General features: G+C 50.0%; 4 protein-coding genes across 4 annotated transcripts; 1 reads left to right on the forward strand and 3 right to left on the reverse strand.

Moving 5' to 3' along the window:
* The first annotated feature begins 3,389 nt into the window (after nt 1-3,389).
* Nucleotides 3,390-18,803, forward strand: LOC127344039 (cyclic nucleotide-gated ion channel 4-like). Its single transcript, XM_051370263.2, has 6 exons — nt 3,390-4,061; nt 5,960-6,175; nt 6,287-6,615; nt 6,716-6,824; nt 17,488-17,811; nt 17,880-18,803. Exons 1-6 carry the CDS (start codon nt 3,435-3,437, stop codon nt 18,390-18,392), a joined length of 2,118 nt encoding a protein of 705 aa, XP_051226223.1. The 5' UTR covers nt 3,390-3,434; the 3' UTR covers nt 18,393-18,803.
* Nucleotides 8,132-8,727, reverse strand: LOC139838687 (uncharacterized). Its single transcript, XM_071828807.1, has 2 exons — nt 8,347-8,727; nt 8,132-8,260 (listed from the first exon to the last, which is right to left on the reverse strand). Exons 1-2 carry the CDS (start codon nt 8,725-8,727, stop codon nt 8,132-8,134), a joined length of 510 nt encoding a protein of 169 aa, XP_071684908.1.
* On the reverse strand, nt 8,780-9,548 carry LOC139838688 (uncharacterized). The gene is made up of 3 exons (XM_071828808.1): nt 9,351-9,548; nt 9,045-9,260; nt 8,780-8,965 (listed from the first exon to the last, which is right to left on the reverse strand). The coding sequence occupies exons 1-3, from the start codon at nt 9,510-9,512 to the stop codon at nt 8,780-8,782; spliced, it is 564 nt and encodes a 187-aa protein (XP_071684909.1). The 5' UTR covers nt 9,513-9,548.
* LOC127344041 (external alternative NAD(P)H-ubiquinone oxidoreductase B3, mitochondrial) lies at nt 18,707-24,297 on the reverse strand. Its single transcript, XM_051370264.1, has 10 exons — nt 24,123-24,297; nt 22,430-22,691; nt 22,109-22,315; nt 21,448-21,698; nt 21,097-21,313; nt 20,915-21,019; nt 19,700-19,954; nt 19,464-19,585; nt 19,169-19,288; nt 18,707-19,059 (listed from the first exon to the last, which is right to left on the reverse strand). Exons 1-10 carry the CDS (start codon nt 24,218-24,220, stop codon nt 18,972-18,974), a joined length of 1,725 nt encoding a protein of 574 aa, XP_051226224.1. The 5' UTR covers nt 24,221-24,297; the 3' UTR covers nt 18,707-18,971.
* Nucleotides 24,298-25,893: the final 1,596 nt, after the last annotated feature.

Genomic DNA, 25,893 nt, shown 5'->3' on the forward strand with positions numbered 1-25,893 from the left:
CCATGTAGTTAATCTCCTGACGAAGGGACCTAGTGCGTTCTTCTGATGGGGCAGACAGGTCTATTCCATCGAGCGCACCTTGAGGCGAGAACCCTTTCCATCTGATGCCATGGGAACGGGTCCTGTGAAACGAGCCGATGAGATCGGCTTCGAGGATCGTTTTGACCTCGTCATACTTCTTCTTGAGCTCTTCGGTCAGATCCTCGTAAGTGACTGGGGTGCCGTCCGCCATCTCAGATGTAGATGGCGATGTGGTTGATGAAGAAGCTAGTCCCACCGGGCGTGCCAGAATGTGTTGCGGTCAAAACCCACCGGCGAGCAGCGACGGGCAACACAGTAGAGCCGGGAACAACTTAGGGCTGCGGCTGGCCCTGGTCCCTCCGAGCGACGGCCCGCAAAGCCTCTGGTACACACGTCCGATGCTGATGCAAGGGCGTGCCACCTGACCTATACCTGGTCAGGAAGGTGATGGAGATGCCTCGCTTAGTTTCCTGCATGGCATACACGTAAACATTAAATACGAGCCTCGATCGGCTCTCAGGTTATCCTGTGGATCGGCTCAAGGAGCCGATCCACCCATGATTCGTACGAGGTGCACGAATATATGGTGGTCCTGCTTGATCAAGATAAAGCTAATACGATCTACGACGATTTAGGGTTTTCACCGCATAATCGGATCATCCTACTCACGATTGGGCCTCGCGGCCACGCACGGTGATCGTAAGCCGATCCTAGACAAGGCCTAAAAACCAACACGAGGTTGATCCCCGGAACATCCTGTCTAGGACTAGCAAACGACACCCTACGTGCCGCTGGATCCTCCAACCCTTTGTAAGGCCTAACTATTGCAGATATTAAACTAATCCTTGAAGAACAAGGAGCAACCGTAACGGATCGGATCTACTAAATAAAGATCAAGCGGGGTGCCGCCCCCACACCTAAGATAGGTGTGAGGGCGGCTAGATATGCAAGGGTTACACTACGATAGCATATGATACGAAGAACAATGCTAACCCTAACATATCTAAGATAACTACGTTGCTCGCCATCAAAAAGGCTTCAGTACGAGCAACGCATGAACAACATAAAGCTTGTGCTGCCTAGATCGAAGGAGTTGGCGATGCGCCGAGATTGATTTGTGGTTGAACGTTGGTTGTTATTTATTCCATAAACCCTAGATACATATTTATAGTCCAGGGGACTTTCTAACGTGGGAATAATCCCCACCGTGCACGAGACAAACTATAACTAATCGACACGTATCCTACTATATTAAAGATACACGGGCCAACTAGCCCAAACTTTGTATAACAGGCCGATTCACGTATTTCTTCTATATATAATCTTCAAGTCCATCTTGATCGCGGCCCACCTCTGACTCGGTCAAATTCTGGTGATAACAGAAACAAGCGGCAACTGTAGCCACGTTGGATACCGACAAGCGGGTACCACGTGCCAGCGACCCAGCCCATTCTTTCCTACCACCTCGCCTCTTCACTTCTCAAGTTTTCTTCCACCCCAACCAAATCATCGTTGTGCCCCCCTCTCAACCCCGACAGTTCAGCTCACCTACACCAACCGTTAGCCCCTCCCCTCTCGCCTTCCACTGCTCCAGTTGTCGCTCTCGCCACCGCTTCAACCATGTCGATGACCTCGCGGATCAGCCTTACACGCAAGGTGTTTTTTTTTGAAACGGACAAAAGGCTTGCCGTTTCATTGATTAAGGAGAGAAAGCAATAGTTTAGTACAAGGCCTAGGCAAAAATAATTCAAAGAGGTGCTCATGAAAACATGAGCAAGAGAAGAAAAAAAAGGTACTCTCCCGGGATGAAATCCGCAAAGCATTTAGCACATGATATTATCCAAAGTCTCGACTCTTCATTTATGTACAAATGAGGCGAGAAGGCATTAGCTAGGTAGTTTGAAAAACGCTAGCATTCCGCTCATTTAAATCTTTCAGGCGACAAGGCTGGTGAATGATGCAGTAGCCTTACACAATAGGCTAGGGTGAAAAACAAACGCCTACCAGCATGTCTTGACATCCAAAAGATCTTCCCATAGCTCCGGAGATATCTGATGGATCCCCAGCCAAAAGAACACCGCCTTCCAAATTGGACTAGAAGGTGGACGGTGACTCCGAGGCATGCCTGTATAGGCAAAACACCGCTATTGGGCCACCAAACCCTATTCTAAATGATAAGCCAAGCGAAGAGCTTGTATGTTAAAGGCGCCCATATCTTCCAAACTGGCGGGTTCATGGTGGACGAGTTGGTGGCATAGAACTGAAATTGATATGCTCGGGACGCGGAGTATTTGGCTTTCGAGTAAATCTATTCTTGCCCACACGAACAGCCACACATGAAAAAATTAAAGTCAATAGTTCACATAACCTCACATTAAAAAATTCAGCAAAGCAAGCTCACAGCCTTGCTTGCAAACAAAGTAGGTGTCAGTACTCAGTAGTCCCTCATGGCCAACAATTTTTTTCATAAACAGCTTACAGTTTATTCTGAAATGACGTTGAAATGTCACATCGTCGTGCACTGCATTATCGATGAAGTAGCCAACGTACAACATGTAGTAGCCCTTCAGCCTCTGACTCGGCTCGCTCCTACGCTGCCCTAGCTTCGAGCCTCCCCGCCGCGGATTCAAATCCCGAGCGTGCATGGCTAGAAGGCAAGAGAGGATCATCATATGTTCGCCATCGTCGGCAACAATGGCAGCAGTATCGGTCTCTTCCTCCAGCAGAGCGACAACCATCTCCTCGTCGTCGGAACCCATGCGAGCAAAATGCTGAAAACTGAGAGAGTTGTTGGACCGTGAGACCCGCGGAGCTATGCCAAATTGTGCATTGCCTGGGCAACTTCGGTTGTGTAGGCTTATTTCTAATATTTGTTTTTCTGCTCTCGTCGTCTTTCGATTAATTGATTGCTTCATGGAAGACAATCGCCGGAGCAACCAGGAGATATTCCTAGATGAGGAGCCGTTGTAGTAATTTTTGGAGTAATTGGCAAGCAGCGGCAGGGAGCCGCACAGGACCACGGTGGCTAGCTGCCGATCGATGGATCAACGCCAGCATTCATGAAGACCGACATGATTGACACATGGAGGAGGCCGCTGAATCGCTGATGTGTGGCCACCTTGTTGGCTTGCGCACTGTCGCAAAGCTACAAACTTTGCTAGCATGGTAACCTACGCACGCGCTGTCCTCATCGGTCACGTCTGCGGCAGCCGCTGTACGTGCGTGCAAAGCTGCGCGCGGAACTGACCGGCGCCGAGCTAGCCGCCAGCATAGAGCATACGCAGGCGCAAAGAGACAAGCGGCGCGAGAGGCGAGAACGTACGTATCGATCGGTGCCACCATAGCTCGTCCTGCCTATATATCCATCCTCCCGGACCGTCTCGCCACGCCACGACGCCCGGCCTCGCGCGCGGATGCTGTCCTCTCTGCAGCTGTGCACCGCCCGGCGTGGCAGCGGGAGCACCGTGTCGATCATGCCGACCGCCGCGTCCTCCTCGTCCGCCACCTCGTCGTCTTCCGCCGCCGCGTCGCCCCACGGCGGCGCCGTGAGGCGGGTAGGAGAGTACCAGCGAGAGAAGAGCTCGCCGGGCGGCGGCGGCAAGCGCGGGCGGCGGAGGCTGGCCGCGTGGGCGTCGATCGACCCCCGGGCGAGGTGGGCGCGGGAGTGGGACCGCGCCTACCTGCTGGCCTGCGCGGCGGGGCTCGTGGTCGACCCGCTCTTCCTCTACTCCGTGTCCCTCAGCGGCTCACTGATGTGCGTCTTCGTCGACGGCTGGTTCGCCGCGTCGGTCACCGCGCTCCGGTGCATGGTGGACGCCGTGCACGTCTGGAACCTGCTCATGCGGCTCCGGATGGCGTGCGCGCCGGATCAGGAGGCGGCGCCGGGGGAGGAGGACGCGGACGAGGAGGCCAAGCTGCAGGGGGGTAGCGGCCGCAGCAGCAATGACATCAACGTCGGCGGCGCCGCCGTGCCGGCTCAGCCGCAAAAGTCCAAGAGAGGGCTCTTCTTGGACGTCTTCGTCATTCTTCCGGTGATGCAGGTGCGTGCATGGGTAGTCCAGGAATGGTCTCAGTTATCAATTCCGCAATTCGCATTTTTTGTTTTGTTTCAGATGTTTCATCTGTTTGTTCGGTAACAAGCATCTTTCACACACAAACAAATTTCGCGATGGCCCACGCATAAGTTGCCGGATCAGATCAGAAAGCTTGTCGAAAACATTCGGAAGAATGGAGAGTTTGGAACATCGATCATCCAATTATTCCCCCTCCGTACCATGTCGTATGCGATGTAGCACCACAGTTCCCCCAGGGCATTCTGGCCAAGGTTGCATACGATCCACTGTTCTCCCACCTCCGACCAGACCACACTGATTGTGATCGATGCGAGTATTAGCTGTAGCTTGCTTGGGCCTGTAATTAGGCAACAGTACATCCGTTTTGCAGGACCCCTACATTCAGTATTCTGAAGAATGCATACATGGCCATAATGCTGGCTCGGTCCCATTCCATGTACTGGTGCACTAGGGCTAGCTAAGCCATGGGGGTATACCTTCGCAGATTGGGACCTTTGCTGAGTCGTTTTTAACCATGTTTGAGCCAGCCGCGTATTCAATGCACACTCAAAGTTTGTTGCGGAATGAATTGTAGCCGTAAAGGTCCCAGCGTTTGGAAAACCTGTGGGGTACCGCTGACTGGCCGGTATTATCCCCAGCTTGCCTTCTCTGCTTATGCACAAACATGTTGTCAGTCAATCAGTGTGTCTTGCCACCTAGAACACGTCGGGCAAACCTTCGTGTACATCTCGATCTAGTAACAAAGCTATTTTGAAAAACAAGACAAAAACATTTGCCATTTTCATTAATAGAGAAGTAGTTTACAAAACCATTTCCCTAGGACAATCTCTAGAACTTCAGCAAAAGCCTACTGTCCCAGAGTTACATTCCTGAACAATTTTGCACCAGCCAAGCACCAAGCTATTGCCTCTTATTTGATCTTGCCGATGACCAAGCACCAGCCAAGCAAAAGACTCGAGCATTGTGTTTCCTTCCAAATTTCTCATGAAATAAGCATAAACCATAGACACCCAAGCTTTCCTATCTTTCCCTCTTCTTAAGCCAATATTTGAATACCAAACATCAACGCCAGGTTGAGATGATCTCTTTCCAAATCCATGTGTTAAATCTACACTTGTACAAGAGGCGTGTCACCGATTCTTGGACTTGGTTTCGTAGGGTGCAATTTCCACAATTTAGATACCCCCTACTTTTTTCAAACAATGGGCAAAAGATTTGCCACCATTCATTAATTAAGGAAGAGTCTTGACAAGCTAAAGTTCCGCACCCAAAAGAAAAACTAAGGGATTACTCTCACGTTATTACAAAACTCAAACACTTCGCACCCGCGGCCACCCATACCTTTGCTTCGGTCTTGATGATGTCGAGGAGGATGTTAGTTGGGGCGCGCGGACTTGTGGTTGAACACCCAGCGTTTCGCTCCTTCCGAATGGTCCAACTAAAAAGCATGGTTAGGGAGGCCAAAGTCTTTCGGTTAGCTGTTCAACATCTTCGTCCACCAATCCTCAAGGGTGAGGTCGTCCGTCCACTCATAGGTGTCAATGGAGGGGAAGCCAATCCAACATTTCACCCCCTAAATTCAATTTTGCATGACCAACAAAACGAAATATTGCATTTCTTTGCGGAGCCTAAACCTTCCAAACCAAGGCATTGAATTGGGGGTGGCTGAGACAAGACATTCAAACTGCATCTTATAGGCCGAGAAAACGGATTATTTTCCACCGCTCCTGAGTTTCCAAAGAATGGTATCGGCAACATCACGAGCAAGATGCTCATAGTAGAGCAACTCCAATGGCTAGCTTGACAAATTCTTCTATGTGAACGAACAAAGTATGTGATTTTGTCAACCATAAAAATGTACGCAGGTGGTGACCTGGGTGGGCATCCCGGCGATGATCCGCGCGGGGTCGACGACGTCGGTGATGACGGTGCTGCTGGTGGCGTTCCTGTTCGAGTACCTGCCCAAGCTCTACCACTCGGCCCGCTTCCTCCGGCGGATGCGGAACGTGTCCGGCTACATCTTCGGCACCATCTGGTGGGGCATCGCGCTCAACCTCATGGCCTACTTCGTCGCCGCTCACGTACGTACGCACTCTTACATCTCACATGGGGCTTCTGGCACGCGAGTTTTATTGCCGAGGCAGAGCGAAGGACGACGTATCGATGCCGTTGATGTTGGCTTGTTGCTGCAGGCGGTGGGCGCGTGCTGGTACTTGCTCGGGGCGCAGCGGGCCACCAAGTGCCTGAGGGAGCAGTACTGCGACGACGGGCGCGGCGGGTGCGCGGCCGCGGCGCTGGCGTGCGCGCGGCCGCTCTACTACGGCGGCGGCGGCGGATCTACTACGGCGGTGGGCGCGGACAGGCTCCAGTGGGCCGGCAACTCCAGCGCGAGGGCGACGTGCCTGGACAGCGGCGACGACTACGAGTACGGGGCGTACAAGTGGACCGTCATGCTGGTGGCCAACCCCAGCTGGGTCGAGAAGATCCTCCTCCCGATATTCTGGGGCCTCATGACGCTCAGGTGACCAGCCGGGCTTCATAATTGGGAGGGAGATCGATCTGATTAGATGCCGATTGATGCGCTTCTGATGTGATCATCTGTTGTTGTTTGTGTTGAACAGTACCTTTGGGAACCTGGCGAGCACGACGGAGTGGTCGGAGATCGTGTTCAACATCATCACCATCACTGGCGGGCTGATACTCGTCACGATGCTCATCGGTAACATCAAGGTGCGTGACCACGCACTACAGGAATCGCGGTAGATGCCGACGGCCTTCGACCCTCGGCGTAGCACGCGCTTGCCCTCGGCGTACGATACGCCGACGGGCCCCCTCGGCGTAGCTCCTCGGGGAAGGTAGGCCTCGGCAGAGCACACGCGGCCCTCGGCGTAGAGGCCGCCGTCGGCGTAGCCGCAGAGGGCCGACGGCTGGAACAGCTCGTCGGCGTCGCAACCCTCGGCGTAGCACGGTGGCCGGCGCCGTCCGGCTAACGTCCGTTTGGGCTACGCCGAGCGTCGCCCCGTCGGCGTATGGAGGCACGTGGCGCCTCCTGGCCGCTTCTACGCAGACGCTACGCCGAGCGTCGCCCCGTCGGCGTACGGGGGCACGTGGCGCCTCCTGGCCGCGTCTACGCAGCGCCTACGCCGAGCGTGGCCCCGTCGGCGTATCGAGGGCTATGCCGAGGGGGAGGCCCTCGGCACATAGGGCGACGTGGCAAACGCTGGGGGCTCCCCGTTCATACGCCGAGGGGAGGCCCTCGGCATAGCCCTGACCATTTGGTCCATGTCGAGGCTATGCCGAGGGGAGGCCGTCGGCGTAGCGTCGACCCGCATTTCGCCAAATTGCCAAATTTCACAGTTTTTCACAGATTTCGCCAAATTGCCAAATTTCACAGTTTTTCACAGATTTCGCCAAATTGACAGATTTCACAGTTTTTCACAGCACATATATTGCATAATTCACAGGACTTTGCACATAGACATCACATGATGTTCAAATAGCTACAAATCATGGTCTCATAACATAGCTCCGGATACATAGTATCGTGTCGATAAGATACATGCATGGGACAACTAGAGGAGCTCGTCGCCGCTAGACACCGGCCCGGGCCGATTCCTTCCGGTAGAAGCTGCGGAAGAACCACCGGGAGAAGGACCGGGAGAAGTACCGGGAGAAGTACCGGGTGTAGCACCGGGAGAAGGACCACCATGATGAACCGGTGTGATCTCCCTCCCACCACCCTGGTTTCCGGAACATCCCGTTCCCTACACACATGTTCCCGAGATGTTAGCAATTTGCGAGGCAAAGGAAAGCCATAGTATTCGGTTTGGCAAAGAACTTACCGTTGTTCTCCCATAGTACTCCGCAGCGAAATTTTCCTTCGATGGCATGTTTGGCGCCGGCCCCGGAAAGGGAGGCATCGGCCCTAAATCCGTCGTCTGTCCAGCTTTGATTGGCCACCATCGACGCTGCAAGATAGTTTACATGTCGATCTTTGCGAAATGAAGCATCAAACTAGGGGAAAGTGGGACTTGTCATCATTTGCGAAAACAAAGGTTGGAACTTACATGTATATATGCCATGTACTCCATGAAGTGCTGCTGGTGCTGGTTGAAGGCCACCTGATATTCTTGATGAGCGGCCACGTAGGCGGCCTCGAAGTCAGGCTACAATTTCACAAATTCATGTCTCGTTAGCACTTAGCAATGTATGAACGAAAGTCGGAAAGAGGATGGAAATGAGGGAAACTTACGTCGTATGCGGGTTGTTGCCGAGCCCGGCGACGAGGCGGGAGAGGGGGGCTGTCCTTGGTGAGTCCCGCCTTGAGACGCGTGAAGGTCGTGGTGAGGGTATGCTTGACGGCCTTGTTCAGCATGGCGAGACGGCCATGCGGCAACCCTCCGGACGACAGGACCAACGACTCCTCGTCGACCTCCGCGCTCATGGGGTCATCCACCTCCGGGTGACGATGCCTCACCATCTCGCAGTAGTTCTCGACGTCCTCGGCGTAGGTGCCGAAGTACTCAGGGAGCGAGGGCTGAGGCTGCGAGAGATCGGGCTTCTTAAGCCGCATCTTGTTGTATATCTCGAGGTCGACATCTCCTCCTCGGGTCCTAACGCGGCCCTCTCGCATCGCGAAAGGAAATGTTGTGAGTACCAACTTTGACCCTGAAGGAAAATAAAATCTATACATACCGGCTTCCCCTTGTAGCGCTCGTAGCTGAGGTTTCCCCACAGTGTGTGCCACCGTCGCCTCGGTTCTCCGCGTTCCGCCTCGCCACGGCTGCAAAGTCCTCGTCCATCTTGAGCCACCTCGTCCTAACCATCTCCTCCCATGCCTCGGCATGCGGCTCGGCCCAATCGGGGATAACCTGAAAATGCAATACTCAACTCAATCTAATGCAATCGCAACTTAGTAGCAATGTAGAATCTCATTGACATTTTACTCACCGACATGTAGTCATCCACCGTCATCTCGTACTCGGCCTTAGCATTCTTACCGACAATGTCCGGCTTATGGACCCTCTCGCCTCTCTCTGCCCAGAAGTGACTGGCGGACGTGATCCTTTGGTTGTACCACACCTGCGGTGTCAACCTCTCACAAGTCGCCCGCAAAGTCCTGTTCGCGGCCGTCTCCTCAACCTCGGGCGCCACACGATAAAAACACTTCAATCATGCAAAAAACAATTGTGAGATTCATGAGTTAGAACATTGGGGTCATCAAATATGAACGAAGCTCGAGAAAATATGTCTTACCCAAAACTTTCTCATCACGGCCTCAGCAGCCGTCGGGAAGCCTACGCCAGGGGCACTCTCGTAGTCCGTCCAAGTAGTGGCTAGCTTCTTCTCGCCAGCTGGGACAGTGCCGAGGGGATAGTACTTGCCCGGCCAGAACTTCCTAAGCAAAGCTCCAATCATGCTACTAGGCAGGCGCCCCTTGACCCCCGGAGGAAATATCCAATTGCTGCACATGAAAATCAAACATTAGCACATGAAAATCAAACATTAGTACTTGAAAATCGAAATTGCCAAATTAGTACACTTACTCAGGGCCAACAGGAATAATAAGGGTCTTCGCCTCATGGGTCTTAGGCTCCTTCCTCTCGTCGGGGACTCTCGCTTCCCCACGAATCTTCAGTGCCTTCGGCCGCCCATCCTCCTCCGGAGTCTCAAACCCGCGGCTAGAGTCCTCCTCGGCTCTAGACTCCGTCTCCGCCTCCTCTCTAGACGTCCCCTCCAAAAAGAACCCGGAAGCAACGTCGCCTGAAGCCGAGGGTGGTGGCTCAAAGTCCGGTCCTCCCCAGCCACCTCCACCTCCACCTCCACCTCCTCCCAAGCCACCTCCAGCTCCACCACCTCGTCCCCGTCCTCGTCCTCGTCCTCGTCCTCCTCCTCCTACCGCAAAGTCCTCGTAACGCGGATTGCGACGCGGTTCCCTCTCACTCCTTCTAACATTGTTCTTGCGTTGTTGCATCTTCTTAAGCAAGCTCGACGAGTCCTCCTTGCCGCCGCTCATATTGTTCAATCACCTGCATTGAGAAAGAGAAAACAATTAAGAAGCATGTTGAAAAATATATAAATAGTAAGCATAAAGACACTAAACAATTAAGAAGCATGTTCAAGAATATATAAATACTAAGCATAAAGATACTAAACAATAAAGAAGCATGTTGAAAAAAATATAAATACTAAGCATAAAGACACTAAACAATTAAGAAGCATGTTCAAGAATATATAAATACTAAGCATAAAGATACTAAACAATAAAGAAGCATGTTGAAAAAAATATAAATACTAAGCATAAAGATACTAAACAAATAAGAAGCATGTTGAAATATAAACTCATAAAAGACCCTCACCAGCCGTCATCAATCTCATCGTCAATCTCATTTTGTTTCTCCTTGCCACTATCACTATCACTATCTTTTGAGTAGTAAGTTGGATTTTGATAGACGGGTGGAGGCTCATCATCGCTATCATCTTCCACTTGTAACTTCTCGAGCATATCTATGTCCTTTAGATCCACCACTGACTCACCACGAGTTTCTGCATCGTTCCTGAGGTCCTCTTCAAGAACACATTCTAACTCAAAGTGCCCGAAGTCCTCTTCCTCTTGATAGAAAATTCCCTCGTATGTTACAGGGTCAATGTTGTTGTAATCGTCCTCGGAGGGAATCGGTAGGTTACCATGTGGCGATACCTGGAACACGACTTCCCAGCCGTTGAGGGCCGCTTTCTGGCATGGGTACGGCAAATAATAAACTTGCTTGGCTTGGTGAGCAACAATATAGACATCGGCTCCGGTATAGGATAGTCGTGACTCTTGAGCCCGGTGACTTTTCCCGTCGAAAGATTGACTCCCTTGCTCATATTCGAACAATAACCATCAGGGAACATCACAACGTATTTTAGCCACTTGAATGCCTCCTTCTTTTGGATGGAATCAAGGCAGAAGTCGGCGTGCGGCTTGAACCAATTCTTTCGACGGCCAGTAGGACGTTGCATGTGTAATTTCTTCCTATCACAGAGCTTCTCAACATCGACTCTAGCCTTGACATTATCCTTTGACTTCCCGGGAATGTTTAGGCACGTGTGAAATAAGGACTCCGCGACATTCTTTACGGTGTGCATCACATCGATGTTATGGGGAAGTTCGAGGTCCTTGTAATACTCGAGCTTCGTTAAGGCTGCCTCGTGAGTCCAGTTGTGCGTTACACCATATCCCTCAAATTGATGGCCAGCTTCCGATGCCGCTGGCACGAGAGCACGTAGCTCGGCATCAACAGCTATACCATCGAACTTTGGCACCTCTGTTACTTCATGCACAACTTTGCCTTTCTTGAAGTTCTTTTGTCTTCTACGAACGGATGCCTCCGTTTGAGGTACTGCCGATTCGTGTCAAACGCAACATACTTGCGACCCTTATTTAGCCAAAGGAACTCAAGTCGATGCCTGCACACTGGGCATGGCCATTTACCAGCTGTACACCATCCGCATGTTAGGGCGTACCCGGGCATGTCATGCATGGTATACTGCAACCAAACTTTCATGCAGAAGTTTGTCTTCGATGCTCGGTCGTACGTCAACGTCCCGTGGTGCCAAGAGTGGTTCAAATCTTCCACAATCGGCTGCATGTAGACACTCAAGTTCTTCCCCGGGTAATGGGGCCCTGGAATGATCAGCGACAGAAACATGGTCTTCCTCGTCATTAGGACTCCGGGAGGGAGATTGAGCGGAATTACAAACACGGGCCAACAACTGTAATTGGCGGCGGGATGCGGCGGGCGGCGGCTCGGGAGGAGCGGGGGAAGGCTGGCGGCGGCTCGGGAAGGCGGCGGCGGGCGGGTTGCGGCGGGCGGCGGCTCGGGAGGAGCGGGAAAGGCGGCGGCGGGCGGGTTGCGGCGGCGGCGGGTGGCGGCTCGGGAGGAGAGAGCAGGGGCGCGGGTGGCGGGCTCGGGTTGGGGACTGCGGGTGGCGGGCGGGTTGCGTGCGTGCGGGTAAGTTGTTTTAGGGTTAGGGGTTCTATGCCGAGGGCCGGAGATACGCCGACGGTGGCCCTCGGCATAGCCCAAATTTTTTTGTTTTTTTTTGTTTTTTCATTTCATTTATTTTTCTGAATATAATATACTAATATATATATATATTAAGAATAGGTCCATATAATAATCATAATATATATAATTATCATAGATCTATCTAAAGCGCGTGGGGCTATGCCGAGGACCAGATCTACCCCTTTGAACGGCATCCAATGACAGCTGACCCATGGTACCGTCTTTTGCAGTGGTTACTAGGACACATAAAATGACGCCACGCGGCTCCGCTCGATTTTTTGGCTCCGTTTGCTTTGCCAACTGCGCAAAACGGGGCCGCCGGGACATGCGGTATGGCCGTACCGGGCGCGCGCGTGCACCCGTCCGGCAACGCGCGAAACGGAAAACATTTAGCACATAAAATGACGCGTCCTAGACCTAAAAACATTTTTCCCTCCATTTATTGAGTGAAGGAAAGTGTCGCCCCAGTTCAAATCCGGACAGTTTCCAGCGGATTCGGCGGGGCACCGCAGGAAGCGGGTGGGATTCCCAGATGGCTTCCGCGCGCATATGGCATGTGATAGGTGGTGCGTAGGAGGTATCCTACCGCCGCGCGGAGGTCCCGCGCGATACTGAAATGCGCACCATGTAGCTGCTTCACAAAAAAAAGCCCTTCCGGCACCCCGAAAATGGAAAAACCGTCGCCCGTGGTTCGGATTGGAAATCCGCGACCGGGGCCTTGCTTCCCATCCTAAGGCCCACGCACGTGCCAAATATGGCCTCGTTCCGACAAACTATGTGGTGAAACGGGCCGTTTCCTACTCATTTCCCCTAAAAGCCATAGAACTCCGGACGAGATAGCCCTGTTCGTGAAGGGTTCTCCAAGATAATTGCCGTATCCCAGTTCCGTCTTTTGCAGTGGTTACTAGGACACATAAAATGACGCCACGCGGCTCCGCTCGATTTTGGCTCCGTTTGCTTTGCCAACTGCGCAAAACGGGGCCGCGGGACATGCGGTATGGCCGTACCGGAGCGCGCGTGCACCCGTCCCGGCAACGCGCGAAACGGAAAACATTTAGCACATAAAATGACGCGTCCTAGACCTAAAAACATTTTTCCCTCCATTTATTGAGCGAAGGAAAGTGTCGCCCCAGTTCAAATCCGGACAGTTTCCAGCGGATTCGGCGGGGCACCGCAGAAGCGGGTGGGATTCCCGAGATGGCTTCCGCGCGCATATGGCATGTGATAGGTGGTGCGTAGGAGGTATCCTACCGCCGCGCGGAGGTCCCGCGCGATGCGAAATGCGCACCATGTAGCCGCTTCACAAAAAAAAGCCCTTCCGGCACCCCGAAAATGGAAAAACCGTCGCCCGTGGTTCGGATTGGAAATCCGCGACCGGGGCCTTGCTTCCCATCCTAAGGCCCACGCACGTGCCTAATATGGCCTCGTTCCGACAAACTATGTGGTGAAACGGGCCGTTTCCTACTCATTTCCCCTAAAAGCCATAGAACTCCGGACGAGATAGCCCTGTTCGTGAAGGGTTCTCCAAGATAATTGCCGTATCCCAGTTCCGTCTTTTGCAAAGTGGTTACTAGGACACATAAAATGACGCCACGCGGCTCCGCTCGATTTTGGCTCCGTTTGCTTTGCCAATCGCGCAAAACGGGGCCGCCGGGACATGCGGTATGGCCGTACCGGGCGCGCGCGTGCACCCGTCCGGCAACGCGCGAAACGGAAAACATTTAGCACATAAAATGACACGTCCTAGACCTAAAAACATTTTTCCCTCCATTTATTGAGCGAAGGAAAGTGTCGCCCCAGTTCAAATCCGGACAGTTCCGGCCGGATTCGGCGGGGCACCGCAGAAGCGGGTGGGATTCCCGGATGGCTTCCGCGCGCATATGGCATGTGATAGGTGGTGCGTAGGAGGTATCCTACCACCGCGCGGAGGTCCCGCGCGATACCGAAATGCGCACCATGTAGCTGCTTCACAAAAAAAAGCCCTTCCGGCACCCCGAAAATGGAAAAACCGTCGCCCGTGGTTCGGATTGGAAATCCGCGACCGGGGCCTTGCTTCCCATCCTAAGGCCCACGCACGTGCCAAATATGGCCTCGTTCCGACAAACTATGTGGTGAAACGGGCCGTTTCCTACTCATTTCCCCTAAAAGCCATAGAACTCCGGACGAGATAGCCCTGTTCGTGAAGGGTTCTCCAAGATAATTGCCGTATCCCAGTTCCGTCTTTTGCAGTGGTTACTAGGACACATAAAATGACGCCACGCGGCTCCGCTCGATTTTTTGGCTCCGTTTGCTTTGCCAACTGCGCAAAACGGGGCCGCCGGGACATGCGGTATGGCCGTACCGGGCGCGCGCGTGCACCCGTCCGGCAACGCGCGAAACGGAAAACATTTAGCACATAAAATGACGCGTCCTAGACCTAAAAACATTTTTCCCTCCATTTATTGAGCGAAGGAAAGTGTCGCCCCAGTTCAAATCCGGACAGTTTCCAGCGGATTCGGCGGGGCACCGCGGGAAGCGGGTGGGATTCCCAGATGGCTTCCGCGCGCATATGGCATGTGATAGGTGGTGCGTAGGAGGTATCCTACCGCCGCGCGGAGGTCCCGCGCGATACTGAAATGCGCACCATGTAGCTGCTTCACAAAAAAAAGCCCTTCCGCACCCGAAAATGGAAAACCGTCGCCCGTGGTTCGGATTGGAAATCCGCGACCGGGGCCTTGCTTCCCATCCTAAGGCCCACGCACGTGCCAAATATGGCCTCGTTCCGACAAACTATGTGGTGAAACGGGCCGTTTCCTACTCATTTCCCCTAAAAGCCATAGAACTCCGGACGAGATAGCCCTGTTCGTGAAGGGTTCTCCAAGATAATTGCCGTATCCCGATTCTGTCTTTTGCGGTGGTTACTAGGACACATAAAATGACGCCACGCGGCTCCGCTCGATTTTTTGGCTCCGTTTGCTTTGCCAACTGCGCAAAACGGGGCCGCCGGGACATGCGGTATGGCCGTACCGGGCGCGCGCGTGCACCCGTCCGGCAACGCGCGAAACGGAAAACATTTAGCACATAAAATGACGCGTCCTAGACCTAAAAACATTTTTCCCTCCATTTATTGAGCGAAGGAAAGTGTCGCCCGGTTCAAATCCGGACAGTTTCCAGCGGATTCGGCGGGGCACCGCAGGAAGCGGGTGGGATTCCCAGATGGCTTCCGCGCGCATATGGCATGTGTACATGGAAACCATAGGTTGGGCATACTTCACCATAAAATAGGCTCCATTTGAGCCGTGGCGAGAGTTTCCACATACAGATCCTGGATTTTACCAAGTGTTAGCCCATGTATGCGGAAATCGTCAACAACGGGTACATCCAAGGTTAGCCAAACCTTACATCACACTTGTACACATATGTTATGGGCATATACAAGTTTTCCAGTGATTCCGACGATCCGATGGTCTGTATCTTGAAAAAACCCTAGGGCGGGGACCCCGCAGATCTACCCCTATAGCTTTCTCCGTGTGAGGGTTTACCAATGGACTTTTTTACTTGCTTTGGTTTGTTTAGGACATATGTATATGGAAACCATAGGTTGGGCATACTTTACCATAAAATAGGCTCTATTTGAGCCGTGGCGGGAGTTTCCACATACAGATCCTGCATTTCACCAAGTGCTAGCCTATGTATGCGGAAATCGTCAACGCCGGGTACATGCAAGGTTAGACAAACCTTACATCACACTTGTACACATATGTTAGGGACAAATGCAAGTTTTCAAGCGATTCCGACGCTCCGGTGATCTGTATCTTGGGAAACCCTAGGGCGGGGACCCTGCAGATCTACCCCTATAGCTTTCTCCGTGCGAGGGTTTACCAATGGATTTTTTTATTTGCTTTGCTTTGTTTAGGACATATGCACATGGAAACCATAGGTTTGGAATGAAATAGGCCATGGATGAGCCGTAGCAGGAGTTTCCACATACATATCCTGGATTTTACCAAGTGTGGGCCCATGTATGCGGAAATCGTCAACGCCGGGTACATGCAAGGTTAGACAAACCTTACATCACACTTGTACACATATGTTAGGGACAAATGCAAGTTTTCAAGCGATTCCGACGCTCCGGTGATCTGTATCTTGGGAAACCCTAGGGCGGGGACCCTGCAGATCTACCCCTATAGCTTTCTCCGTGCGAGGGTTTACCAATGGATTTTTTTATTTGCTTTGCTTTGTTTAGGACATATGCACATGGAAACCATAGGTTTGGAATGAAATAGGCCCCGGATGAGCCGTAGCAGGAGTTTCCACATACAAATCCTGGATTTTACCAAGTGTCGGCCCATGTATGCGGAAATCGTCAACGCGGGGTACATGCAAGGTTAGACAAACCTTACATCACACTTGTACACATATGTTAGGGACAAATGCAAGTTTTCAAGCGATTCCGACGCTCCGGTGATCTGTATCTTGGGAAACCCTAGGCCGGGGACCTTGCAAATCTACCCCTATAGCTTTTTTCGTGCGAGGGTTCACCAATGGATTTTTTTAATTTCTTTGCTTTGTTTAGGACATATGCACATGGAAACCATAGGTTTGGAATGAAATAGGCCCCGGATGAGCCGTAGCAGGAGTTTCCAGCGATTCGGACGCTCCGGTGGTTTGTATCTAGGGAAACCCTAGGGGGCGGGGACCCCGCAAATCTACCCCTAGGGTTAGGGTTAGGGTTAGAGTTAGGGTTAGCAATGGACTTTTTTCCTTTGTTTTAGGACATATGTACATCGATAGCAGATGTTGGGCCCTCTTTGGATCCCGTCGACCCGTCTACGAAGAGCGTCACTCGTGGGATCTACATAAGCCATCTACCATTTTTTTCTTTAAAAAAGTAACTATTTTTACATAATTCATACTAGTACATAAATAAAACAAACATAATATAAAGTTAATGACCAAAAAGAAAAAAAGAAAAAAAAAATGTATGCCGAGGGTGGCCGTCGGCATAGGCGGGTGATGCCCTATGCCGAGGGTGGCCCTCGGCGCCTCGCTGACGCCGTGACCGGGCCGTCACGGCCGGAGCGGGACCGGAGCAGATGCTCGTGCTACGCCGACGGCCTTGGGTACGCCGAGGGTGGCCGTCGGCGTATCCTTCTCTACGCCGAGGGGCTCGTTGGGCCGCTGCCCTGGACCGGACGTACGCCGACGGTCCCGACATTTGGCCGTCGGCGTACGCCACGGCCGTCGGCGCAGCGCGCCATTCCTGTAGTGACGGTCAGCCAAACTAATTAAACACACTCGTCGCTCGGCATGCATCATGGTTGTTACATGACACTCATCACCATGCATCTACCACACAGGTGTTCCTGAACGCGACGACGTCCAAGAAGCAGGCGATGCACACGCGGCTGCGGAGCGTGGAGTGGTGGATGAAGCGCAAGAACCTGCCACAGAGCTTCCGGCACCGGGTCCGGCAGTACGAGCGGCAGCGCTGGGCGGCCACCCGCGGCGTGGACGAGTGCCGCATCGTGCGCGACCTCCCGGAGGGCCTCCGCAGGGACATCAAGTACCACCTCTGCCTCGACCTCGTCCGGCAGGTGCCGCTGTTCCAGCACATGGACGACCTGGTGCTCGAGAACATCTGCGACAGGGTCAAGTCGCTCGTCTTCCCAAAAGGAGAAGCGGTAACTAATCAAGATCAATTCCTCCTTGAAGTACGATCGAGAGCGCAAATCATGGTGTGTTTTCGCAGATCGTCAGAGAAGGCGACGCGGTGCGGAGGATGCTCTTCATCGTGCGCGGCCACCTGCAGAGCAGCCAGGTGCTGCGGAACGGCGCCACGAGCTGCTGCATGCTGGGCCCGGGGAACTTCAGCGGCGACGAGCTACTATCGTGGTGCCTGCGGCGGCCCTTCCTGGAGCGGCTGCCAGCGTCGTCCTCCACGCTGGTCACGCTGGAGAGCACGGAGGCGTTCGGGCTGGAGGCCGCCGACGTCAAGTACGTCACGCAGCACTTCCGCTACACCTTCACCAACGAGAAGGTGCGCCGCAGCGCCCGCTACTACTCGCACGGGTGGCGCACCTGGGCCGCCGTGGCGGTGCAGCTCGCGTGGAGACGGTACAAGCACCGCAAGACGCTCACTTCGCTGTCATTTATCCGGCCACGCAGGCCACTGTCGCGGTGCTCATCGCTCGGGGAGGAGAAGCTGCGCCTTTACACCGCGCTGCTCACCTCGCCCAAGCCCAACCAGGACGACCTGCTGTAGGTCAGGCACATTGTCATTGGCTTTTATGGTGGCATGAAACACTGAATTTTAAACGGTGCCAAAGCGAAGCCAAATGAAAACCTACATGATGTTCAGCCTAGCTACATTGCCTAGAAGCTCCGTTCAATTTCTCTTGTTGCACTCTTCAGGTGCAACATGTTTCATTTCTTCCATTTAAACAAGCCATTGTGCCAAGGCGTAATAGGTGAATCTATCAATCGAGTATTTCTAACAAAGAAAAACTGGAACTTTGCGGACTTCTATTGCAAGAAAGGGAATGTGTGAGCAATAAGATGAAAAGCAGCCAATAGAACTTGAACAGAAACAAATTTAGTGCAAGTAGTACTCTGATGATCTGATCCTCTTCACTACTAGAGACACCCGAATGTTGCAGGTGCATATAAGTTTATCGTACCAAAACAATAACTGGCCACGCCAAATATGGCAAACAAAACCTTGCTAGCCTATAGGGAGATTAAGCTTTCAAAATTGTGGAACATCACGAATGATGTTGTATGATGAATGTAGCATCAGAGTCTAACAGATCTTCAGATAGCAGAACGAGATCTGGAGTTCAATTTATAGGCTGCTGGAGTCCCTTCCGAAGATGAACCGCCTTCCCCAATCAGTAACCACTAGCATCCTTGTGCGCCAGCTGAATTGTTTGCTGTATTTTATAAGAGTAAAAGACCATTAGTACCAACACAAAATCAGAGGTGACCTTCACTTCTTGAAGTGGAAAAGCAACGAAGTATACTGGGGAGCAATATCAATACCTTGCATAGACAGAATACCACAGCCATTGAGTGCTGTGGCCTACATGTACCCAATCACCAGGCAACTGCGCAGCTGTTTGCTCTCCACCAAGCGGTGCAAATTGGCCAAGATGCCTATACCTGTACATGTGCAATTTGGGATGATCAGTCTTAGGTATGTAAAACGGAACAGGTCCCATTTACTACTTGTATGGTAATGTCAGATTTACTAGTCAATCTTCACAGCAAAAGTATAAGCATACAAATGTGATTTTCACTAGTCCCACTTGTAAGAGAATGGCGTTTGATAACTGACCTGAAAGGTTTGAACCGATGACGCCCTGCACCCCTGATCCTTAGAGGGCCTTCTGGATTTTCTTCACAAGTATTCATCCTATTGAAGCAGTCTGCCAGATAAGCTCCCTCTTGTGCAGCAACCTGAAGCATGTCACCAACATTAATAAAAGATAAGCATATTATCAAAGCTTAAATTGTGACGATCAATGCATGGCAGGTAATACTGAGTAGTTAGGCTCTATACGTGCGAATTACCTGAGCTGTTGCTGGGAGCATCTTGACTTGCGAGTCAACTTGAGCAAGGGCTTTTTTGAATTCTTCGATGTTCAGTTCTTCTGACTCCTTATCTTTCAGTAGGTCATGGAAGCCCTTCATTTGGTTGGTTTTGAGATACAGCTCCACCTGTGGGTACCTTTGGTAGATGTCTCCAAGAACATTTTTTATTTTCTTTACAGATAGAGTGCCAGAGTTATCCTTGTCTGCTACTCGGAATATTGCATCAACATCTTCCTGTAGGTATATTAACCAAGATTGCATAAGCGACTGAGATGTCCAAAATTTATTACATGTGCTAGTTGACACTACAAGGTAGCATTCTTAAAGGGGCAAACTTAGCGACAACTGGTGTTAAATTATACAGAAGCCAAGTTAACCCCGATGGCTTGATCGGTTGAATTTAACAATGTGCAACCGATTATCTCATTGTGCGTGCCGCTGGAACTCTGTTTGCTGACCTAAGCATATCATCACCCCAAGAGCTAAACCTCTCCATCTCAAGTGAGAAAGAAAGGAAAGAAGGATGCTCCTCTAACTGGTATTCCCCAAAACTTGAAGGTGTATCTTAAAGTGTTACTCCCATATAAAACTTCCAAACCCAGCTCAACTGTTTGAAAAAAGTAGATAGTAAACTAGAAGGAAAAAATGACTTCAGACAAAGGTGTGAGGTTACAACATCACCGAAGTGTTTTGTCTTAAGTGTTTTGTTAAGCATTACCATATGGAACCTAAACAGAAGAACTTAGCATCATCACATGCCAAATATTAATCCTAGTTCAATAATACATATATTGATACAATTATTATTTCAAGTGAAATTTTGATGTGAAAAGCACGAGCTGTGGTGATATGGTTAGATAAACAGTTCACCAGAGAGAGGGAAAAAAAAAAGGTTTGACCACCTAAGCTAGTGTGCAAACATACACTATGGACCTTCATCGATTTTGTAAGGCTACATAATAAATTATACAACTTCTAACTTGCAAGGTAAGCAGAGCAGATTTTTTAGAACATGTTGAAAGCAAACAAGGTATACTATGGTGTTTTTTACAGTAGGTTACAAGCAGGTATTACATTGAATTCAGAAAGGAGATGACACTACTAAAATTCTGGTAGCAGAATGATATCATAACAGAGTTTTATAACTGTTAGGGATTCAAAATGATACTGTACTTGAAATTGAGTAGCACATACCATCACTTTTCTTTGAGTAATAGTTGCACAATCACCAAGTGCATATACATTATCACATCCATTAACCCTAAGCCACTCATCTGTTGCTAGCACACGACGGGTTGCCTACAAAAAGATGTATTGAACATGTTAAATGTGAATACTGAGATATGATTTTGTTATCGATGCAGAACAAGATATACCTGCCCAACTTGCTTCATGAAATCCATAATTATCGGACGTGTCCCAATTCCAGTGGACCAAACAGCCAGGCCATAAGGAACAGCAATCTCTCCAGTTGCAGGATTAGTCATGGTGATAGTCTTATCAGACACCTTCACGACCTTAAAGTTTGTCTTCAGATCAATACCTTCCCTCTTGAACTTGTCCTCAGCAAAATGAGTGATTCTTTTGTCAAACCTGCATGAAACATGAAAAATGTTGTATGAAATTAACACCGTATTTAAGGTACAATTAACATAGTTGCTGCCAAGAAGTTTCTAATCAGTCAAATATCATAGAGCTGACAAAGTGAGCATTAATAGGAATCTTACATTGTAAGGATATGATCTCCAGCTTCAATTACTGAAATATTCACATACTTCTTTACATCAGGATACAACTTTGCCAAGTCCTCATTGACAAAGTCGTGCAACTCTGCAGCAAATTCTACCCCTGTTGGGCCACCGCCAATAACAACAAAATGAACATTCTTCTTCCGCTCTTCCTCAGTAAGGTTAGGAAGTGAGGCTTTTTCAAAACATTTCATGACACTCTTCCTGATCTTTTGAGCATCTTCTACTTCCTACATAATGACAGCAATGTCAAATAACATCCCATTGTACAGCATGTATAGCTGCTTTGCAATATATTGTAAAATACAAAACATTAGCACGGAAAGACACACACTACACCTAGTTGCATATGTAATGCACAGCAACAGCAGAAGATGCATAGTTTTCATGATCAAAGAACACAACAAACAAATGTGAGCTGATATTCTACTACAGGACTAAGTACCTACCAGCCATACTTTAATTGAAAAAAGTCAGTTCGACTCTACCATGTTTACTTGATGAACAAAAATATGTTAAGCAGCACACACATAGTCAATTGATCAAGGTAATTTTCTCATAAAGAAATAGACTGAAGTACAATTTCGTTATTAGGGTTGGTTTAATTCATCCATCCAATGCAGATGATGCAGGTACTGACCTTTAGGAAATGGCAATTTTCAACAACACCCGGGGTGTTGAAAGTATTTGGTTTAGCTCCAACAGTCACAACAAGGTAATCATAGTCCACAACAAACTCCCCATTGCCATCAACATTGGTCCCATCGCCTGCTCTGCAGTGGATCTTCTTGCTTGTTGGATCAATCTTGAAGCACTCTGCTTCCCAGAATCTAAATGCACCACCTCTCTGCAAAATTGAACACACATTAATGGTGCAAATTCTTGCAACATATCTTTACCGACATGGAATGAACAAAAATGCTGCATAGTAGAAATAAGAGTTACTGATGCAAAAGGGTACCTTTCTCACAATATTGCGAATTGGCTCCACAATACTACGTGGTTCGACAGTGCCACATGTCACACTCGGCAACAAAGGAGTGAACATGAAATAGTTGCGAGGTGATACCACATGGACATCATACAAAGAGGTGTCGATATTTCTCAAGAAACTTGCGCCTGCCCAACCAGTTCCAAGTATAACCACTTTTTTCTTGCCTGTTGAACCCTCATTGATTTGAAGAACCCGATTATCCTGACAAGCGTAACTTACAGTGCCAACTCTGCAATGAGGTCGAAAGTTCATAAGAATTCTGATTAAAAGTGATATTTTAAAACAAGTGTGAACGAATAAATGCTGCTTCAGCATCACCCTGACTTATAAGCTGAAGTTTTGGTGTATTGCCCAATCTGCAACCTCCTCAAGCTATTACAGATGTATTTTATTATAATTAATAAAAAATCACTTGTTTGATAAAAATGGTATCCAGTGGTGATCACTTATTTGTCATATCTTTACTGACAAGCGTAAGAGGATCCAGTGGTGATCGTGGTTTGCATGTAAAAATGGTAAGGATTTTCGAACTGTCTTATACTAACTAACTTACGGAACACAGCACAACAACATCAAAATAATTGATAAAAAATCACTTGCTCCTATAAGAGGATCCGGTGGTGATCCTGGTTTGTATGTAAAAATGGTACGGATTCTCCAACAGCCCTATACTAACTAAATTGCGCAACACAGCACAACAACATCAAGCGGCTCAAGACCATAGTGTTATGTACTATTCAAATACTAGTCATGTTGTACTCATAACTGAAATCAAGTTTCCTGGTATATGATCGAAAGACTCTGGAAAACATTGAATTGAACAATCTCCCAAGATCTACCTAGGCAGCAATATTTAACACAGTATAGTTACAGTTAATATCCTACGAACAATGGTTGATACCATTGTTCATACATGTTCTCTGAAATTGTGAGGACGCCTAGTTGAGTGAAAAATTAATTTTACAATAGTACAGGAATAAGATTTCATCATATTTTTCACAAAAAAAATAATCATCTTCATATACTGTCTGCGCTTGCATTAGTGCCTTCAGCACTAGATAGATAATCTGCTCTAGTTCAGATCTTCAAAACGACAGAGCTTTCAGATGCCAAAACGACATAAATAACCGAGCGTGGAATTACAGGCCATAGATAGAATGGCACGGAGGGATCTTGCAAGTCACGCATAATCCCTCGCGGATACAATACAGGCCAGATGATTAGATCCATTTCCTACTTTCATGAATCAGTTTAGGAAAACTTTCGAACAGGTTATTCGTGTGGATTGAAGCGTTGCAGTATTAACAAAGTAGAACTAAATGGATCTAAGAGTAATATTGAGAACCCCCGAGGGCAAAAAATCTATGGAACATCAACGAAGCTGCAGATCATCGCCGAGGCAATTCTTAAACAAAACAAACAATCGGCCCGCTTAAACTCCGCGGCTCGGAGCCTCACCGCGGAACGGAACTAGGAACTTCTAAAAGAAAATCTGATGAAGTAACCAAAAGGTACCGCAAAATTCATCGGACCGCCGCCGCACATAGCAATGCACAACGGCGAGGCGGCGCACGTACGGATCGATCCATCGACGCGCAACCGCGAGCACGGATCACAACATAAAAGGGATCGAACTAGGAGAGGAGGAGGGCGCACGCACCCAACGGTGAGGAAGACGAGCCTCTTCTGCCAGCGCGGCGTGCGGCGCACGGCCTCGACGGCGCGGCGCACCAGCGAGAGTCCCCCCGACGACGCCATTGGGCTTCGATCTGCGTGAGGTCCGGCGGACGGACGGGCGGGCGGGCTTCCGAACACGCGGCGGCGGACGAGGGCGAGACGAGGCGAGGAGCGGTGGCTAATTATAGCGGAACCAACCAATGGTTCGTGCCCGGCGCTTTCGCGTTTAGGCCCTCGCACGGAGCGATAAATTGCACCCCGCCGCTGCCAGCGCCGAATGGTACGCTGGGTCTCAGGGGTATATTTTGAAATTTAGAGTAGTATGAGGGCGAATCAGCGAAAGCGGCAGGGTACAGCTCGCGCGGCGTTCGCTTTCCATTTTGTTCGGTCGAGGTTAAACGCGGTGGCAACCCTGCGCCGCGGCCCGCGCTTGGGATCCGACGGCGGGGCGCGGTCGGGGCGCGTGCGTGGACGGCCCGATGTGGGCGAGACCGGCGTCTGGTGGACAGGACATGTTTTGGCTTGCAACACAAGAAAGAAAGGAGGAGGACAGGGGAGCAGCGGGGAGATATTTTCGGTCAAAGCACAAAGCAGGGGGGACCGGGGACGCTTGCGGCGGCCAGCTGTTCACAGCGCCTAGGTTTTTTTTTTTCTTCTTCCTTCTATTGCGTTGGCTTTGGGTCTTGGGAACATGCAGTTTGTGCTGTTTCTTTTTTTTTTTTTTTTTTTTTGCTTTTAAGGCAACATTCGATCGCAGAATATTGTTACCATAAATGAGTTGTTCACTGCCAAAAAAAAATGGATTTTTGGAATGTACCGTATCGCCATAAACGATTTTTTCTCTACTACTTAAAATTAAAATTAAAATACTTAAAAAGAACGAAGTTCCTCTTTTTCCTCCGGTCGCGGATTTCGTCAAGCATATTTTTAATAAGACCATTTTACTCTCCAACCAAATCACTTACAAAAATAACGCCCAGCCAAACACCCAGCCAATCTATCGCACCACATGATTTCCACTTTTCGATCATCATCATTTAATATTATCAATCAGGACTATAAATCACAGTATCAATCACCCCTCCTTTCCTTTGTTTGCGGGACAGATATGGGCGTCCATCTTAACATGCCAATATCTGCCTCATCATCTTTTATTGGTACTTACCAAAATTTGGCCTAATCATCATTTATTGGTACTGCCAAAAGACATTGTCCTATCAAATCATATCTTAACCCATATTTGCAATCCGTCGACAAGAGATCACACGCCCTCAAATGTGTCGCTCTCAAATTCCAGCAATTTCGTCGTCTACTCGGCTGCCGCCACAGCCTCACGCTGCCCTTGCCTTCTCTCAGGTCTCCTCTTGATGGATGCGTCATGCACACCGACGACCGATCTGAGGTGCGCTGGTTGATGTGTACCTTGGCGAACATCATCAGCATGATGCTGACGATGGCTAGGACGCCGCCCGAGCAAGCAGTTGAGCATCCACGCCGGCGAGGAACCAAGGGACAGCCGGCGAGGAACCAAGGGACGCAGCCGCGGTCAACATTGTGACCAAATGGTGGCCACACAAACCTAGGTCAAGGTAAGCACTCATCCTTTTAACATCGTCCTCACAGACGCTCTCTTGCTGCATCACACACCCGTTAAATAAAACCACCTTGATCCGATGCACCAGCACAACTGCACGGCTAAACAAGTAAACATGTAGGCACATGCATGCTAGATGTTTGATACTTTTATTGAAATA

This window comes from Lolium perenne, chromosome 3 (assembly GCF_019359855.2).
Source record: "Lolium perenne isolate Kyuss_39 chromosome 3, Kyuss_2.0, whole genome shotgun sequence".
NCBI classification, from domain to species: domain Eukaryota; kingdom Viridiplantae; phylum Streptophyta; class Magnoliopsida; order Poales; family Poaceae; genus Lolium; species Lolium perenne.